Genomic DNA, 19,288 nt, shown 5'->3' with positions numbered 1-19,288 from the left:
CGGCCACGCTGCCTCCTGCCTCCCGAAGTGATGTCAGTAGTAACCCGACCCAGATCCCACTTTGTGCGGTCGTGAACATAGAAATTACATGTTTCAACGCCTGTAGAAACGCAGGGATTTAATCAATCGAGATAAGTTTTTCCCTAATATAAACACAGTCACTAGATTCTTAACGGAAAAGGCCACATCTAACACTACAGTGCTTACGAGCACGAAAGAATGGGCTTCTAACCAGATACGGTCTAATTTTTTTGCCAAATCGTACAAGAAATACTTCTCTGTGAACGTTTTGGGCTGAACATTTATCGTTCTTCTCAGACGACAAATGGATGCCAATGATCAATGATTGATTTTGACTCGTCGAGCACCCCGTCTCCTCTCGCCACGTGTAGTATAATCGCCTGGCTTTCGGTGCCAGCTCCACATTTTCGTCGCCAGAACGGTCAGTGTTACAACAGGAGGTAAAATGAAGGCCGAAGGTTAAAACGCAGATTGTAGACTTTTTAACTGAATCTTGTCGCCATTTCCCTCTGAGAGCTAACCGTAAACAGGCTAACCGAAGCGTTATTCGGGCTAACCGGAGTGATATTCAGGCTACCCGGGCTACAGACTTTCACTCCGATTAGCCTGGATACCTTCGTTTACGCTTAGCACTCGATAATGAAACTAACACGATATAATAATATACTTAGAAGTCTGTAGTTTACCCCTGGTTTGCAGTCTGCATTTTACCCTCAGTCTGCATTTTACCCCTGGGTTTTTCAGTGATGTGCAGATCCAAACATGGCAGCCGCCACACTGGTTTGCCACGTTATCAGTGTGTAATTTTTTTCGTCTCTCTCGTTGACAACGGAAATAACCGCGAGGGTACAGAGACCGGGTCCGAGTTCCCGGGCCCGAGTCATGTTTGATTCAATGCGGCTTAAACTAAGTTGTTGCCGGATTTTAGTCTTGGCAACGAGGTTCCTCATTCTCGTCCGCTGGCAGGGCCTAGGCACGAGGGAAAGATGGCTCTGGAGACACACGATTTGACTGGCGAGATTCTTGGTTCTTAGTTAGCTATCAGCTAGTAGACATTAATCATATTCATCATTAATCCCGTTCATAAGGGCAGATAATTATGACATGTCCATGTTTTCAGGGTTTCAAGGAGGCAGAATTGGTGTCGTAACCAGCCGATAAAAGCAGTGTTCTATACTCAGCGATAATTGAAGATTCTTCCTCCAGAGAGAGATTTAAATGAGCTTCATCGTCCTCTGTAGCGAGGTCGGGAACCAATTCCCTCACAGCTTCTTCTACATCCGGGTCTTCTTCATCTTTGCTGTTACTTTCGGTGGCACTGCCTAAAACACGAAAAAAATATATTGTTAGTAGAATTTTACTAGTGTTCTATCACGAATGCTATTCTCTCATTGGCTAAGCGTGTCATGCTGATGTAGATAACGAGTAGCCTAACAGAGTGCGGTTATATTAACGAACTGGAGGCCGCTTCTTTGCGTTTTCGAAGTGTCTGCCAAGAGGATTTAGATAAAGTTTTGAACGACTAGTAGATTTATAATAAAACAATTGGATTATTCGCTCTCAATTTCTGTGCGCTCTAGATTTCTATTGCTGAATCGGGCTGCGCCCTCGTCAACTATCACGCGATAGAAATCTCGAGCTCATAATTTAGTCGTTATTAGTATAAATCTACTAGCGTTCTATCACGAATGCCGTGCTCTGATTGGCTACGCTACTCATTATCTATTTAACAAATAGATTCCATGTTGCCGTGCGTCTGTTCATTAATAGATCACAGATGACGTCAAAATGTGGTAAGAACAAAAAAGTGGCACACGAGGCGGTAGCCGAGTGTGTCACTGATGTTACCGCCTCGTGTGCCACTTTTTTGTTCTTACTACATTTTGAGGTCTTCTGTGATCTATTACTGAACAGACGCACCGCAACATGGAATCTATTTGTTTTATATAATAACGAAACAAACTACTACAGATAGAGCTTATTTCGTATTTCAAAATCTTTCAACATAACTCGAAAACCGCCCTTTGCCCACTTTGGCGAACACGAAAAAAGCCATTTGACGTAATCTGTTGTCTATACAAATTGAAGCAATCTCATTGGTTGCTGAACGTAGCAAAGAATTGTAATTGGTCCAGGAAAATCACGCCACTGTCAAACTTGACTCGAGCGTCGCTTCTCGTGGAATGAAAACTTACAGCAAAAGCAGAATTGAATTGCGAAATCTACAAATCTTAAAGAAAATGCTGGATAAGTCAAGTCAGGTTTTGTCATCAGAGCAGCCCTGTGAGCCGAAAAGCTTGGATGTTGCCTCGAATGTTGCAGGAGTTGAAAAACTGCGCTCGGAAAACTTGCGGTTGCGGTCAACCTGGAGGCCATTCGATTCGAGTTTTGAATGAAAGGAGCGTTAGTGATGGTGGAAATTTGTGTCCTCTGTGGTTGGTGATTCTCAGATCAGTTTGAAATAGTGTCGGAGACAGCTTTTAGCTGCGATACAGTTGGCCGTGAGCTGTAGTGAGTTATACTTTGCTCGCTGTTGCGCCCTGAAACGGACTGGAACATTCGCATCGGAAAGCAAGGTTATGTCTTTATTTTAACTGATTTTAAGAAGTGGTTTTGATGTTTTATTCCAGACAATCACTGTGTCAACAATTATTTTGAGACTGAGAAAAGTTCAGTGTTTTAAATTAATTAATCTCATAAACATTTTGTTTACTGGGTTTGTTAAATTCGAGATAAAGCAATGGTTCTCGGCTTACCAAGACTAACTTTGTGTTTGGTTTAGTCTCACCCGACTGCCGACTGAGACTGCTCGAGTATTTTTTCTGAGTCATTTTCTAAAAAAGAAACGGCTTTATCTTTCTCCTTCCTGCTAGACTATGCTTCTCGTTCCTGTTCAATGCCTCGACAAGACTTTTTTGTACTTTATCTTTTGCCCAGTCATGTAAAACATTATCTAAATTCTCAAAACTTAAGTTAATAAAGATGTGAATTTTAAGCTCGGTAATGAAATGTGAAGATGAATTAATCAACATGACACGAGCGTGGGACAAAGAAAAATTCTGAGTCCCCGACAGGAATCGAACCCATGACCTCCCGAACACCGGGCGGGCGCTCTATCCACTGAGCTACGAGAACTCATGGAGAGCAGACATGACATCTTTATTAACTTATCACTACTCACGATGAATTCGATAGCGTTGATCCTAGCAGTATGCAGGACACCTGTCATATATGAACTCAGTTAAATGGCCTTGCTCTCCATGAGTTCTCGTAGCTCAGTGGATAGAGCGCCCGCCCGGTGTTCGGGAGATCATGGGTTCGATTCCTGTCGGGGACTCAGAATTTTTCTTTGTCCCACGCTCGTGTCATGTTGATTAATTCACCTTCACACTTCTCAAAACTTTCCGCCATTTCAAAACACAGAGGGAAAAACTTTGAAATGATGACGTCAATCGTGCGTCTGTCCTCTAATAGATCATAGTCATAGGCGAGAACCAATCAAAATGCGAGAATTACTTGGGTTATTATATAATCTGTGATAGATAGTGAGTAGCGTTGCAGTGTGCCCTTGTTAACAAAATTACGACCGCCTCTTAGCGTTTTTAGTGTCTGTGAAGAGGATTTAGATAACGTTTCGAACGATTTATACTAAAACAATTAGATTATTCGCTCTCGATTTCTATGCGTGATAGTTGACTCGGGCCGCACCCTCGTCAACTATCTCGCGATAGAAACCTCGAGCTCATAACCTGATTGTTTAAAGGGGCTAGGTCACGCAATTTTAGGCAATTTAAGCACTGATCAAATGGTCATAAAATTATCTAAAATATCACAGAAACGGCTCAAAACTATAGAAGATCTCAATCAAAACACAGAAAAGCCAAGAGGGGACATAAATGGACAAAACTGGAAAGGATTAAAATGATTTGCATGTGGGTAAATTTGTAAAACGTCGGCCCACCTTTTGTCAAATTTATGTCAGTTTATATCAAAATGCCATTTACACAGCTGGAAAATCATTCTCAGTTGTTATGTAACCGTGATTTTGCAAATGAAAGACTCTTGCTTTGTCAATATGACGTTTAGAGCTCATAATTAAAAAATTAAACAAAATTACCTAAAACAGCGTGACCTAGCCCCTTTAACAGCCCAATTTTGTTATATTAAAATTCAGCCTAAAGCAACAGACCTCGGCACGAGGCTCCGGGGAATAACTATAGAGTTTGTAGGGTTTATTCCCCAGAGCCTCGTGCTGAGGTCTATTGTTTAAGGCTGAATTTTAATATAACGAAATTGGTCTATTATAATCTATCAAATATTTTCGCGCGCACGCGATTGGTCTAAACGCGCCACGTGACTGGATATTCCCCAGCTAAAACTCCAAACTGACTGACGCGAACTGACGCGTGTAGGGGCCAAAATTTCCGACAATTTTACGACTTTCCCTCAATAACCGAAGGAGTCCGATGGTTCTGAAATGTCCCGCTTTTAAGAGCAAACATTTCTGAACAGTTCTGAAGACTGCTGAAGCATTCTAAAACTTACCGAAGACTACGAACTGCTGCCCTTTGTTCGATTGAAAGAAAAATCTTCCTGTCTCCTTTTACGAGTTTGTCTTGCCGGGATGCTATATTATAGCCCAACACTTCAAGTGTGAATGAACCTAATTTTCTAATCCAACAAAAGTGAAAAAAAAAAGAGTAAAGTTTTGCTTTTTGATTTGCGTCATACAGTATGGTTTGCTCAGTGGCTGGGCTTCGAGGAGATTTTAGCGCGAGCTCAGCACTTCAGGTGTTAAATAACACCTAATTTGTTTATCCAAACATGATGAAAAAAATTAAGGTTTGGCTTGATTTGCGTTGCGCGGTCTTGTTGATCAAGTGGTTGAGTTTTGAGGAGATTTTCGCGCAAGTTCAGCAAGTGACAAAAGAACTTAGATTAAAAAGAATAATAATTATAAAGATTTGCTTCTTAATTTCCGTCATACAGTCTGGTTTATAACGATGTTGGGTTTTAGGGATTCTATGATCAGTGGCAACTGGACACAGAAGGAACGAAGACTCGAGGAACCGGCTTGAGGGACCAAAACAATATAGATTGTAAAAGTACTTCAAAGATTATAATAACGACCTTAAAAAAGTTCGTTTACTTCTCAAGCGGACAAACCTCCAGCGGCAAGTTTCAGAAATTAGTTTTTTCCGTGATTTTTCTTTAAAGAGTTTTTGTTGGCAGTGGATAAGAGAAAAAAAGGCTTCTTTTGTCTAGTGTATATTCCGCCTGAAAACATCAGCCGTACAAGGACAGCACAACATAATGACTGCATAATTCAGCACTGTCTAGCTGTTATGACTGTGTTGAAAGAAAGTTAAAATAACGATATGGCGTCACCAAATATTAGCGTTTTAATTTTGGCTTTTACAAAACGCTTCTTTGTGTTTCCGTTCCGTGCGAATGAAAATTGTGGCACAGCTGGAAAACATCAAACAAAGTTTATCCGCAACGGAACAATAAGTCAAATTAAAAAACTAAGCTTCTCAGTTTTGCCAGTTCAAACAATGGTTTAAAGGGGCACCTTTCGCAGATATTAAAGACTTGCGGATATTCAGTCGTTCATGAAACGGCTTTCTCCGGTGCCATTTGCACAGCGTATTATAAATGACTATTAAGGTGGAAATAAGTTGTAATTAACGAAATAGCTGACATACAGTCAAGGTCTCTTGTTTGCATTTAAAACAACAGCAATAAAGTGTTCGACAAACTAACACCTTTTCAAATTAAAACTGGACGGCTGTGAAAAGTGTTAAATGCAGGTTAAAAGGCGAAGCATTCAGAATACATGGTTCCAACGACGGAACTTCTGTTGTAGGTTTTGAAGACTTGCGGATATTCAATTAAGCATCCACATCAAGGAGTCAAGTTTGCAGAGAAGGCGAGCAAAAATGGATGCTAAATACTCTGATGTGTCAAATCGGAGCTGCAGTTACGACTTTTCAACGGGAATAACCCTCACCATCGCCAACCTTATCACAACAGTACTGGGAACCTTAAGCAATGTTCTAATCCTTGTCTCATCGTCGAGATTGAACTCCGTGTCCAATCTATTCATCGTGAATCTCAGCGTCGCAGACTTGATGGTCTCGGCTGTTGCCCTTCCATTAAACTTCGTTTGGACAATGCGAAAAACACAGGGACTGTGCTTATCTCGAGTCGTTCTGTACTCTCGAAGAGTTTTTGTCAGCCTCACTTCCTGCGCCTCTTTGCTTATACTCTGCTGGGTCAGCATTGAGCGTTTCCTCGTCATGTCTTGGCCCTTGAGATATAAATTTTACATAACTCGGGCACGGATCCGAATAGTTCTTGGAATCAGTTGGTCGTTGTCTATGATGTACGGCGTGACTGCCGCGTTTGACGCTAGCGCCGTCTTCACAACGCTTTTTGCGACGGCGTCCACCATCGCTTGTAACGTTGTCATCACTGCATGCTATGTGAAAATTTTCTTCGTCGTTTGGCGGCAGAAAAAAATCCAGCCTGAACTTCATATAAGCCAACACCAATCTCATACTATGGAAAAACAAGTGGCCAAGACGATGGGGCTTGTTGTTGGCGTATTCACACTCTGCTTTGCGCCTCTTACTGTTACAAGACAAACTTTATCCAGGACAACTCACGGCGCCTTACATGACGGATTATTGCTGTTAGCGCTCTCGCACTCGGCAATGAATCCCGTGATCTACTTTTACCGCTTCAAGGACTATCGCGCCGTGCTAAAGAGGCTTTTGCGTTGCAAGCCCAGCCCGCAGAGAATATCAAAAACCTTAGTTAACCCTTGCTTGGATCAAGAACTAACCGAGTTCAACTGAAAATACAACTATTAACAGTGGTAGATCAGAGCTTCTCCACCATAACGATGGTCCACAAAAGGTCTTATTTGAATTAAACCTCACAAAAAAGTGAGGGCCTGCATGGGGTTTATCTCAGTTGTTAAGAATAGGTCAAAGTTTAACTGTCAGTTGGGAAATTACCGAGTTTTTTTTTTTTACTGAAAGTGGATAGATCTCAGATCTGGAAAATTCACTTGAAGTTAAAAAATAGGCCGAAGCTTTAAATAATACGTAAGAAATCGCCGAAAATTTAACCGATAACCGAAATTCCATCACCTATATCAAAAGCCTCAAAAATCGGTCGTAACTAATTTCGTTACGTTGACTATATTTCCCAGTAAGAGAGCACGAGGCCTTACTGCCACATAGAGTTTTTAGAGCCCCTGCTGTCCCGAAAGGGCGAAGAAAAATGCAAGTAAACCGTTTAACTTTACTATATATCGAGCTTTTTTTTCGGAATAGACCATTATATTCTAGTCTAAGCGGGGTGGTGAGAAGGGTGGGAGGGGGGGGGGGGGGAATTGGGAAACTACCCCCATAAAACTCCACCTCAAGAAAAAGTGAGAGAGAAAATCGTGCAAACCGAGCCTCGCAAAAGAAACATATACAGCAAATAGGAAAAAAAAAATTCTTGCACGACTTGACGCTAAAAAAAGCCTCTTTCTAAAAAAATATATCGACTCACCCCTTTATAAAAATACATTGGTCTAAACCTAACCACTTACCTTGAGCAAGCTGCTGTAATGAAGAGAGCACTCCTCCACATGACTCCAACAGGTTAATTGCTTGCTGAACATCACCATGGCAACGTTTTAGAGCTTCTCTGGAAGAGTCCGCTGCGAAACCCAGGGACATAACCTACAAGCAGCCACGCTGGTGTTATTGATCAAACACTCTAATAGAATGCTTAAGTGCTACCTTGGTCCCAGAGCTAAAGGTTCTCTTTCGTCTTTCTGCTACTGGGGGGAAACGCCGTCACAGCGGTTACGCACATCACGTTACGCACGTCACGTTTGTCGCTTCGCAACTCGTTGGCTCACGAGAAAATCTCCATAACCAGGGTGTTGACTACAAGATCAGTTTTTTTGTAGTTACTTAAACTTTTCGAGGTCTGGTAATTCTCATGCACGGTTGGCAGTCAAATCTCCAAAGTGTAAAGATACCATCACCAACCTAGTTGTTTAACATCAAAGTTTGATCGTTGGAAAAAAACGGCGGTAGAAGAAAAATTGAAAAGTTATAGTTTACCTGCGCGACGTGTTCACCGGAGATCTGGGCGTCACTGAAAGCTGATCTGGAGCTAAAGGCAACGAAACCAGTTTGTTTCACCTTAGACGAAGTACGTTTAGCAAGTCAATGAAATTATACCACCAAATGGGTGAGTGAGCGAGTGAAGGAAGGAAGGACTAAAAAACGATTAAAATGGGAGTAGAAAAAAAAAGTAATTAAAAAGAGGCACCATCTGGGCCAATCAGAACTTACACAAATAGCTTTTTAAGCCAATCAGAACTCGACCCAAAAACGTGCAACAACCGCCAAGCGCGGGAAAACGTGCAACTGGTAAAAAAGGCGGGAAATCGAGTAACCGGCGACAAGCGCGGGAAAACTCGCATAGGCCATGTTATAACTTCGGCTCCTCATTGGATAATGTGCAGCTAGTGTGCTCTGATAGGTCAGATCGAATTTGTTGCATTTTCATTTGGACCCCCAGGCAATGGACTGAACAGATCTAAAGTGCTTAGTGGTGGAGAGCAAGGATTATTGACAGCTTAGACAATCTAAAAAAGAGTTCTGTGTCTGTCGCATTGTGGGCTGTGTAAGTACACTTCTATGTCAATGTCCTTGTGCAATTTCTCTTTTTTTTTTTTCACCTTACCTTATGTCAGGGATACTAAGAAGACCTGGATGATCTTGAAGAGTCTGTTATCAGTTTAAAATTTAGTAATTAGCAATATTAATATTAAGCCAAAGATAAGGTATGATAATCTAAGATAATCTATGCCCTACCAGAGCGGAAAGAAGAGAAGGCCTGGGAACAACGTTGCCACAGAAAGTGGCCAAAAATTTAGCTATCACAATAAATATTTTTTGCCAACAATTCTCATTTTTCAAAACTGTTTTGACTCAGCTTCGAAACCATTTTACCTTTACAGTGTTTTTAAGTCAAAAAAATGAGCCGATTATCAATATCAGATTCAGTGCCATCGGTCTATTGAATAAGGTACTTTCGACACCATAAGCCCATTTAAAAGTATTTTCATTTCTGGAGCCAATCTTCCTCCTCAATTTCGCAGGAATACCGACACTCTTCCATGTCCCCAATAACTCTTAGATTTAACATAGGATTGGCAGCTTTTAATCATAATTCTAAGGTCTTACACTTAACAAATTGGCTGGAAAATAGCGAAAAAAAAAGCGAAACTGCGTTATCAGATTAATAAGGTCCCTAACAAAGAGACAAGTTTATGTGCGAGAGATTCAAATGTCTGAAAAATTGAAAACTTGAGCAAAGTTGAACTGTTGGAACGACCCGATTAACAGGGTTCTGAATACGGTCTACATGTATTCACTGTTTGCAGTCTTTATGGCACGATATTCTTAATTATTTACCTGCAGTGCGTTATTGATATCATTATTTGCTTGTCTCAAGGATGCTGCCGCCATATGTTTGGAAAAACCCATCTCGACAAGAGAGTTATAAGCATCCACATTGACCCTGAAAAAAAAAAAAAAAAAAGAAAAAGAAAAAAAAAAAAGCTTGGTCGCCAAACATTTCCCGGTTGGACAGGGCTTAACAATATTTCAAACGATAAACATAGCCTGTACTATCAAGATCCAACGTACATTGTGGCCCAAACGTGTTAGTCAAGTAACCTCATTAACTAAACTTCGTAAGTACGTTCACTTCAGACAAAGACATAATACTCTAAACCCGCAAAGACTGATATAAAATGATGACATATCACTTCCAAGGAATAATTTCTGAAGACAATAAACTCCAAAATCGCTAACCTGTCCACCACATATAAAACTCGACAGTGAAAAGGCCCAGTTTGTACTGATATGGTATGTGTTGTACGTGATTAAATGAGTGCCTACCATTCCCCTGTTCCAGTCTTTCCCAGTTTTCTCTCCAGTTTTTTTCTCGTTCTATCCTTTTTCTCTTTCTCTCTTCTCTCTTTTTTCTCCTGTGATTAACAAGAAGAAACCATGACAAAGACATTTCCAGGATGATAAAGGGTTTCAGAAAGTCATCTTCCTCTGAGGTCTAACACCCGGAACGTCTGTTCTCCAAATTTGCAATAGCGATTATTTCGTTAACGACTCCACGTCGAAAATTAATTAAAGTGTGGCTGCACTAACAGGTCCTGGTTTTTTTTATTCACCTGTCTTTTCTGTGTAATGTAATCAACAGCTGAAGTTGTATCTCCCTGGCAAGCTCGTAGACCAAGACGGGCCTCAGACTCAGAAAACCCCATGATCAATACTGCAAATACAGAACAGTGACTCATTATATGAAACAAAACCAATGGGTGACTATGATTTGGCACAGGGAACTGGCTGAAATGATTGTTTGTGGAACAAAAGTAAGACGACTAGCATTTTCCAAAATCTCTCTTGACATGAAACTGATAGGCTGTTCACAGCCTCTCTATTTTTCAGCGCACGCGAAGGAAAAAGCGAGCGCGAAGCACGAGGGAATTATCTTAGTCCCCGTCCTCTACCCCATCAGGTCCCCCATTTTGCACAGGCGTCCCATTCTCTCGTGATTCTACCCGCACGTTCAACGATCGATTCATAATACGAGATGATAGAGGACTGTCAACAGGCTATGAAAATGAACGCTTATTAGGAACTTATAGCATAATCATCTAAGTTTAAATATCTTTGTGTAAATTTACTGAAATGTTGCCTGAACATCAGATTAGTGAACGAATGAACGAATGGTGGGACCTTAACAAACTTACACTGATTTAGTTGATCTTGGTCAATGTGTAATTTTCCTTTCACAAGCTCAGCCTGCAATGTATTGAATGATGTAATAATAACGTAAAGTCCAAATCAGCACAGAGCATACAGGGTACATCTTGTAGTCTCCTTAGACTTGTTATTTGGGGCATCTCACAATGCTTCTGGAGAAGCTTTGCATGGTGACCCATGTAATGGCTGTTAACTAAGGGTTAAGTCTGTAGACCAGCCAAGTGGTCCATTAGGCTCTTGCTTATCCCGGTTTTGGTTGCATGAAGCAACCAGGAGTATTTCTACTCCCCCTGGATGGGATGTAAGTCCGTCAAAGGGTTACCCCCAGCGTTAAGTTCGCTGGTGCCCATTTTTATACCTGGGTGGAGAGAGGCACTGTGCGAGTTAAGTATCTTTCCAAAAGAACACAACATAATGATCCTGGCCAGAGCTCGACCCTGGACTGCTTTATCTGGAGGTGAGCACATTAAACATAAGGCTACCGCGCCTCTTCAAGTAATGGCTGTGAAGAAGACTACATCTCTTGATGCTGTAATTTAATTTGCTTAATGTGGGAGTTCACAATTGGAGCATTTAAGTGAGGAAATCATCAGGACTGCAGTTTAGTGTTCACTAACAGGAGGTATCTGGGTATCTATCTGCAGATGTTCAACTGTATTTTCAGGGTATATTTTTAAAGCAAGCAGGAAGTTGTTATCATGAATGAAACTCACATTTTAAAATAATATCTTGGTCTGTGACATTTGACAGGCCAGTGTCCACCACTCATCAAATTATTCAACAGGATTATGAATCAGTGGGGGAGGGGGGGGGGGGGGGAGGGAGAGGACTCCAACATAAAAACGACAGTGGTGCTCCTTGGAAATTTTGAAAAGAACCCCTGCGAGGTACCAAGATCCTGTTTTTGTGGGCGTGGCTTGAAATTTCTTTCATCCCTGAGAGGTACCAATTCTAAAATAACACAATATCTCATACCATATTCTTTTAAATTGGCTTGATACCCTAAAAGGTATCACAAAAGCTCCTGCTGTGGACCTTTTTAGGCTGAAAACACTTACATATAGAGGCAACAAAACTGCTTTTTTAACCCCTATAAGGTAATAAGCACCCCTGCCCTTTTTAAATGGGAGACCCCCCACCCTTCCCTCCACTCCCCAAATAACAATTGGATTCTGGTCCCTTCTGTTTTTTTCTCCTAAATATTTCTCAGTGCTGTACCTTATCCAAACAGTTTGCAGTACTAAACACATCTCCTTTGTGATAAGCACAAACTGCCTCAAGGACATGGAGTCGAACAAAAAGGGCCAGCTCACCCCCACTACCACCCTGACAGAAAAATGAACACAAGCAATGAAATTCAAAGACTACAAGTAACTATCAAACATTGCCAGCTCAGTCTAGATTTGATGAGTCAATGGCAGTCAAAACATACCAGATGTTAGTGTTTCTCCTCAATTTGGTTATCAATAGCTTCTACCATTGACAACAACAACAACAACAACAACAACAACAACAACAATAATAATAATAATAAAAACATTGTTATTATCTAATTCTGCATAGTGGACCTCTGGTACAAGATAAAATATCATTGTCTCTGCATGCATTGCAGTCCTATTTACATTTCTATTTACATTTTTTTTTACATTTACAATTACATTTACATTTATTCATATTCAAATCCTGTTATATTCAATGTAATATGGAGAAAGTTCCTTTCATCTTCCTTTTTTGGCACAGGCTTTATAGACCACTTTGAATTAAAATTCAAAATTTAATGAGGAAATTACATGACTGTTGTAAAAATTAAGCTCAATCCATTTAAATTTAAAGGTTCTATTAATGACAAAATGAATACGTTTATGAGCTAGTTAATAAATACGTACTCTAACACTTGTCAGTCTTTCCAGATTTTGTCCATAGCTTCTTTGAAAACATTCTTTACATTTTTGCAATTTTTCCTCTAAAACAAAAACCATCAAGCTTAGGGTGACTGATAAAGGTAAAAATATAAGTAGACAAAAGTAGTTCAAATTCTAGAATTGACTGCCTTGTTATATTCATAGACCCTTCCTCAGCTAGTATAAGTAACATAGTTTAACTAACTTGACATGTTTGCCATTCACCTTTGTAATGGCGTAGCTGCAATGCCAACGCTTTAAATGCTTTAAAGTTCCATGTGCTTGCATTGTAGAACAGTGGCTACTTACTGGTATAACTTATTAACACCTGAACAAACCTACATGTACCTGTAGTTTACATGTACAAGTACTACATGCACAGGGTATGCTACATGCCAGTTTTGTTCAGTTAAAAACTTATTGTGATAAGAATTGAGAGACAACTGAACCAGTGGCAAAGAAAGTGAAACACCATTGACAGTTTTATCATCAATGGGAAACAATCATGTGTAATTATCTTTCCACAAAACAGTTTGGCCTGAGATGTCAGTTGTCTCTAATTGCACCTCAGAATTATTGCACCTTGAATTAAGTACAATAATTATGAAATCGTTGATAAAATTATATTAGAAATTACACCAATGGATTGGTTTAAAGTCATGTTTCTATAACGCCATAGAAACACAGAACTAACATGAACTGTTGACGTAATGATGATGCAAGCAGAGAAGTTACATTTTGATGACCAAAGTAAACAAGTTGTTTTCTTTTTCTTAAAGAAATGGGAAACATGTTCTCCGTGTTTATATTGACTTATAGATTTTAGAAACACTTGAGGAAGTTTGGGAGAACTCAAAAAAGCCGTGGAAACACTCCCTTGTCGGCTAGTGTTCCCACAGCATTGTTCTCTCAGACTTCTACTTGTGTTTCTTTAACTCGATAGAAAAACAGTACTAAACGTTTTCTATTTCTTAAACATAATCAAACTGAAAGCTAAGGTACAAAATCTAACTTATTAACAAACTGATAGTAGACCTGAGGTAAGATTAATGAAAAGAGGAGTCAGAATAATTAATTTTAAGAAAACTTCAATGTGATAATTTGCAGAGTCACTTAATTGCACAAAACTGAGTGCAATAACATAATGTTTGTTGAACATCAAATAAAATAATTTCAGGTTACTTTTAATAAATATTAAATAAATTTAGAATACCTGCATTTGGTAAATCAACAATACTCTTAAGCCAAAAGTAGCACCAGACAATGTCCAAGCACAGAATTCCGTAATTATCAACAGCACTTAGAATCTGCGCCCTGCAATGACTTCATATAGAAAACAAAAATGACAAACATTAGTGGCCAACTTTTAACTACCATACACATACAGGACAGGCCATATACAAGTTACAATCAACATTGGCTAGTTACAAGAACCAAGACTCAGAGTTGGGGAGCAGGGATGGCACAGTGGTGAGAGTGCTCATCTCCCACCAATGTGGCTCAGGTTTGATACTGGCCCAGTGCCATATGCAGGTTGAGTTTGTTGTAAGGTTGGTTTTTGCCTTGTTCCGAGTGTTTTTCTCTGGGTTCTCTGGTTTTCTGCCCCCGCTGAAAATCAAATATTTCCAAATTCCAATTCAATCAGGATAAAGGACCCACACAAAAACCAGATAGGGCTGATGTGGCTTTCTCTCTAAATATTATAATTTATTTATTTAATTTTTAGTTCTCCATTCCCAAAACTTAACCCTTACCAACTTAACTGAATCCAAACAGTCTTCAGTTGGTCACTCAGACTTGATTTGAGTTAACCAAGAAAGCAATATTTATTTCTTATGGCCACTCTAGATCTACGACTCACATGTCTGAATTGAGTTTCATCTTCTCTTTGAAAATATGTTAAACTATGTTTAGAATGCTTCAAAGCAATTATAAGCTTGGTTTATACTTGGATTAAGGTGGCTAAAAACAGTTTCCAGTACTTTCCAAGACATAAACTGTGATGGGTCATTACAAAAAAACTGTCCAATCATTGGTGAGCAAGTTGTTATCATTTTCGTGACACAATAGGTTATCATAGTAATAGTATGACCTGCTAAAAACACCCTTCATTTTAGCTTTAAATACTTATATTTTAAAAACAGCAAGGTGAAACCCTTCTTTATCATTAAATTTTGATAACCAGGATAAGATGCAACTTTAAGAAAAGTTTAAAAAGATTCTGTACATTGGGTTCAGGGTCACCTTACATTTTTGAAAATTTAAGGTGGCTCTGAACTCCATGTGCTGAATTTCTTTAACCAGTACCCACCTGAATTCCTTTTCTGCCTCGAGGAGTAATAAAAGCGCCTCAGCATAATTTCTTTTATTCAGTACTGTTCTTCCTTTTTCATGTAAGGTAAGTGCCAGGGTTAAAGCCTAAAGATTAGAAACAAAAATAAACATAAAGATAGTCTCGCAAAAAGCTTTTCTATAGTTTCTTCCTCTCAGACTGTCTCTCTCTCTCTTCACCTAGGAGTGTACTTGATAGAGAGAGAGGGGGAGGGGAGGAGGGGGAGTGGGGAGCATAGTAATTGGTGCACTATTGACTAAAGGAAATCTGACAGATTGCTTTAATTTGGAGTAACAAGCATTATTTGATGGACTGTTAATGGTATTTCATCTACCAAGTGGCAGCGTGCAAAGAAAGTCCTGTCCAAAAGTCGGGGCTAGTGGATTTCCATCCCCGTTAGGCCAGTGCTGGGGTGGATACAGGATTTTAAAGAAGGGGGAGATATGGACTGTCAAAGGCAGTCCCCTGTAGATGGGTGTGGGGGCATCCTCCCCCAGAAAATTTTAAAATCGAGGTCCTTGGAAATGGGATTTCTGGCATTCTGAGGCGAAGTCAACATGTTTTGATGTCCCATTTTTTTACATTAGGGAGTTTGACCAAACCCCCAAAACCCCCTAGATTTGCCCCAGTAGTGGATTCATGCCGTCACTTGCCAATCATCATAAACAGCTCTGTTATTATAATGATATGACGACAATTAGCTGGATTCATTCTTTTACCTTTCTTTCACTATCTGGTAACTTGACTGGTTTACCCTCTTGATCACTGATCTCCAGGAAAAATCTGTCATCTTTGAAATCTGATATTATGAAATTAAAAAAAAATATCTGTTTATATAAAAACTATATATCTGTAGCTACTAGCGACTATTGAAGCAAACAAGGACTGGAATCAAATCTGAATTATTACCAAGATCAATCAGTTTTAGAGATTACATTGATCTTGTCAAAAAGAACATTGGAACAAGTAATAATTTATTTTAATATACACATGTAGTGACTTGGAAAATTCATCATTAGAGATACATGACTGTACAAATTTTCCAAAATTAAAAATAACCCATTCAAAAAGACTAACTGTTGTGAATTCAGTAGGGAGAACTAAGGTTCACTTTGGCTTCATCTCTTAATTTTAAACCTACATGATAAAGCTCTTTTTCTGCTCTTTTAACCACAACCCCCTGAGGGTATTAGGCCGTATACGATAAAGCACTCTATTCTAATCTAAGAACAACACCAAACACACTCACTGTCTTTTCTATTTGACAATGCTTCAGCAGCTTGTCTTGTTCTTGAAACACTAGCTTTTGTTTCGTCTTCTTCATTCTGTAGACGCTGAGTCTCTGCACTTGACTGTGATAATAGTAGCACCATAATCTGGGCATTATTCTTTACATTTTGGCTCTCTAGCGATTTGTCTGATTAAGGATAAAAAAAAAATCATAGACATGAGGCCTCAAGGTTAAATTCCATTTAGGCGAAAGTGCCTAAATTATCATTGAGTTCTTATCCTGGGGTGCTTTCTTCTGGTTTTAGATTCCCTGAAATTTCCAAGGGCGAATGGGTCTGTATTTTCTGGAATTTCCAAGAGAAAGCCATTGTTGTGAGGTACAGTTGGTTAAGTCTGCATACAAGCCAAGTGGCCCATCAGGCTGGAGCTTATCCTGGTTTCTGTAACATGAAGCAACTAGAAGTATTCCTGCTCCCCCCTGGATGGGATGCCAGTCCATCTCAGGGTTACCCCCAGCATTAAATTTGCCGGTACCCATTTATACACCTGGGTGGAAAGAGGCACTGTGAGAGTAGTGTATTGCCCAAGAACACAACTCAATGTCCCCGGCCAGGGCTCGAACCCGGACCACTCAATCCAGAGTCAAGCGCACTAACCATGAGGCCACTGCGCCTCCCATGAGGTACAGTTGAGCCACCACTAATGGGCACCTCCCCACAACAGCAAGTCTCTACATTGGCCACTTTCTTATTTCCCAGCCAACGGCTCACACATCCACTCTTAATTTAACCTCTCTACAATAGCCACCTCCCCTGGCTGGTACATACCATCTTCTATAACGTGTCCTTTGCAAATAAGTTTCATTTTCTCAGGGTCCAGACCAGTTTCTTTACTAAGGCTAAAAAAACGAAAAAACAAAAAAGAACAAAATCCAAAATTCTTGATACTATGAGACACAAATGAAACTCCTGCAATATTTAACCATAAAAAATTCAGCCTCTCCTTCAGTTTCAAAGTACTGTACTGTAACCACATGCGCCAAGACTATGCAATGTTAGTATTTACCACATAAGTGAATAGTACTTTTCATGCACTCTGATTGGTTAACTCGGAGGTGATTAGCAAGTACTATTCACCTCCGTGCAGCGGGCACGAGAGATTTTAAAATTTCCAACCGCTTGTCACACATAAAAATATAACATTTTGGTCCGCTAATTATTCAGCTTGTGTGGTACATGTATATACTAAAACAATTATTCACCTCAGTGTCGGTGAAAGTGATGGATATTTACCTCCACTTCGCTGAATAATTGTTAATTCCGGAATTCTTTGTAGTCTGGAGGCAGGGGTGGGTTTTAAGACAGGATATTGGATTGGACTTACTGAAATTCAAATTTAATACCTTCTTCTAAAATCTGCTCCATTTACATGCAAACCAATTTGAATTTGTAACCTGCTGTTAATTCCCAGTGGAATACTACCGGTAACATGAACTTTGATGGTTGCAATCCCTGAATTGGTAAATCTTTGCTCTGTTTGCAGTTTTGTAACAGCATGAACTCTCAGCTGCTCCATTGCTTCTGAAATTTCTTCAGCAGATGCATTCAATTCTGCCGAGTATCGATTGATTAATTCCTGTGAAATATTAGTAAAAAATTGACTATTAATTTTTATATATCAATACTACAATTCAGTAATTAGATAAAGGGTTGACCCCCAAAATAGAAATCTTTGCAACTTGAAAAGAGTTCCATATAAACAGTGACATGCATTGCCTGTGTAGTACTGAAAGAAAAATATCTTGTCCAAGGCTATGACATATCCCTAAATATTTCCTCCCTAGCCTGAACTAGCTCAGTCAATAAGATTTTCAACACAGCGCTGTTATTGTGCTTGATTTTGTTGCAAAGTTTTGACACTGTGTTGGTGAATGTTCTGAATTCCATGAATGAATTGTTCAATGCACATGGGTCAGAGAGCATTTAACCAGACAAGCTCATACCAACTTTTCTACCCCTACATATGTATGCTCACATCATGTTTTTCTTTCTTATTTTTGCTGTGTGTGATTGCATCAGCAGGGCTGTAAGATGGTATGATAAATCAATATTAATTGAAAGGGAATGTGTGTGAGCAGCCATCATCATCATCATCGTTGATGTTCACATTGATGTTGTCAGCATTATCGAATCCTTCTACCATTCTGCAATGTGCCTGGCCCTAAATAACTTGGCAACTCAGCGATACATAGCACTGATTTTTTGTGTGGGTTTTAGGGACTTGAACAAATCATGCAGTTGTACAAAGGTACAACAGTACAAAGGTACAACAGTACAAAGGTACAGTACTGTTGTAACAAATGAATGCAAATGTCCACAATACATACGGGTCAAGGACTGGAAACTCACATGTGTACGTTTTGCAGGCCTTTTATAAATGATAAAATAACCCACACATGAATTTGTTGTTAACAAAGCTAACAGAGGCTTCACTATGCTCTATAAGCTTAGCTCATATTAAACCTTAGAGATTATTTACCTACATTGTAAGCAGAAGGGAATTCCTCTATACTGGATCTATTTGTTACAACTTGCTACTGAGAATATATCTCCAGTTTGCGTAAGGAAAGGCGTGAGAATGGCTTATAAAATAAATACTTCTACGCTTAGAATCAATTAATTTTAAGTTGACGCTTGTATAAGTTACCTCCGGGTAATATCCGGGTTGATCGTTTGATGAGGTGTACGGAGGAAGCCAAAGCTTTACATTCTCAGATCTTAGTTTTCCTCGAACTCTACTTAAAATTGCATTAAAGTGAGGCGTTTTTTCCGCCATTGCGCCGCTCTTTTTCAACGTAAAGATGAACGGAAAAGACACAAACAGGTTACAAAGTTGCAGAATTTTCTGTTTTTCCCCCAAATGAGAAACCGCAGGCCAAAAAA

General features: G+C 39.6%; 2 protein-coding genes across 2 annotated transcripts; one reads left to right on the top strand and one right to left on the bottom strand.

Annotated features, from left to right (window-relative positions):
• Window positions 1-101: 101 nt before the first annotated feature.
• Window positions 102-19,275, bottom strand: LOC110045915 (NEDD8 ultimate buster 1-like). The gene is made up of 17 exons (XM_020751573.2): window positions 19,053-19,275; window positions 17,749-17,981; window positions 17,174-17,244; window positions 16,366-16,533; window positions 15,836-15,915; window positions 15,096-15,202; window positions 13,998-14,107; window positions 12,770-12,846; window positions 12,102-12,209; window positions 10,871-10,922; window positions 10,289-10,389; window positions 10,002-10,090; window positions 9,513-9,618; window positions 8,779-8,822; window positions 8,151-8,202; window positions 7,628-7,760; window positions 102-1,343 (listed from the first exon to the last, which is right to left on the bottom strand). Exons 1-17 carry the CDS (start codon window positions 19,179-19,181, stop codon window positions 1,138-1,140), a joined length of 1,866 nt encoding a protein of 621 aa, XP_020607232.2. The 5' UTR covers window positions 19,182-19,275; the 3' UTR covers window positions 102-1,137.
• LOC149107084 (adenosine receptor A2a-like) lies at window positions 5,803-7,389 on the top strand. Its single transcript, XM_089296870.1, has one exon. It carries the CDS (start codon window positions 5,961-5,963, stop codon window positions 6,879-6,881), a length of 921 nt encoding a protein of 306 aa, XP_089152996.1. The 5' UTR covers window positions 5,803-5,960; the 3' UTR covers window positions 6,882-7,389.
• Window positions 19,276-19,288: the final 13 nt, after the last annotated feature.

Source organism: Orbicella faveolata, unplaced genomic scaffold (genome assembly GCF_042242905.1).
Source record: "Orbicella faveolata isolate gen_17 unplaced genomic scaffold, um_ofav_v1 contig_27, whole genome shotgun sequence".
Taxonomy (NCBI): domain Eukaryota; kingdom Metazoa; phylum Cnidaria; class Anthozoa; order Scleractinia; family Merulinidae; genus Orbicella; species Orbicella faveolata.
This window is presented reverse-complemented; position numbering and strand designations above follow the sequence as displayed.

Coding starts and splice junctions, on each gene's coding strand:
- LOC149107084 (XM_089296870.1), top strand. CDS start 5,961: ATGGATGCTAAATACTCTGATGTGTCAAATCGGAGCTGCAGTTACGAC.
- LOC110045915 (XM_020751573.2), bottom strand. CDS start 19,181: ATGGCGGAAAAAACGCCTCACTTTAATGCAATTTTAAGTAGAGTTCGA. Junction 17,245..17,748: donor GGAGCAGATTTTAGAAGAAG/GTATTAAATTTG, acceptor TCGTTTTTTTAG/CCTTAGTAAAGAAACTGGTC. Junction 10,091..10,288: donor ACATTACACAGAAAAGACAG/GTGAATAAAAAA, acceptor TGTTAATCACAG/GAGAAAAAAGAGAGAAGAGA.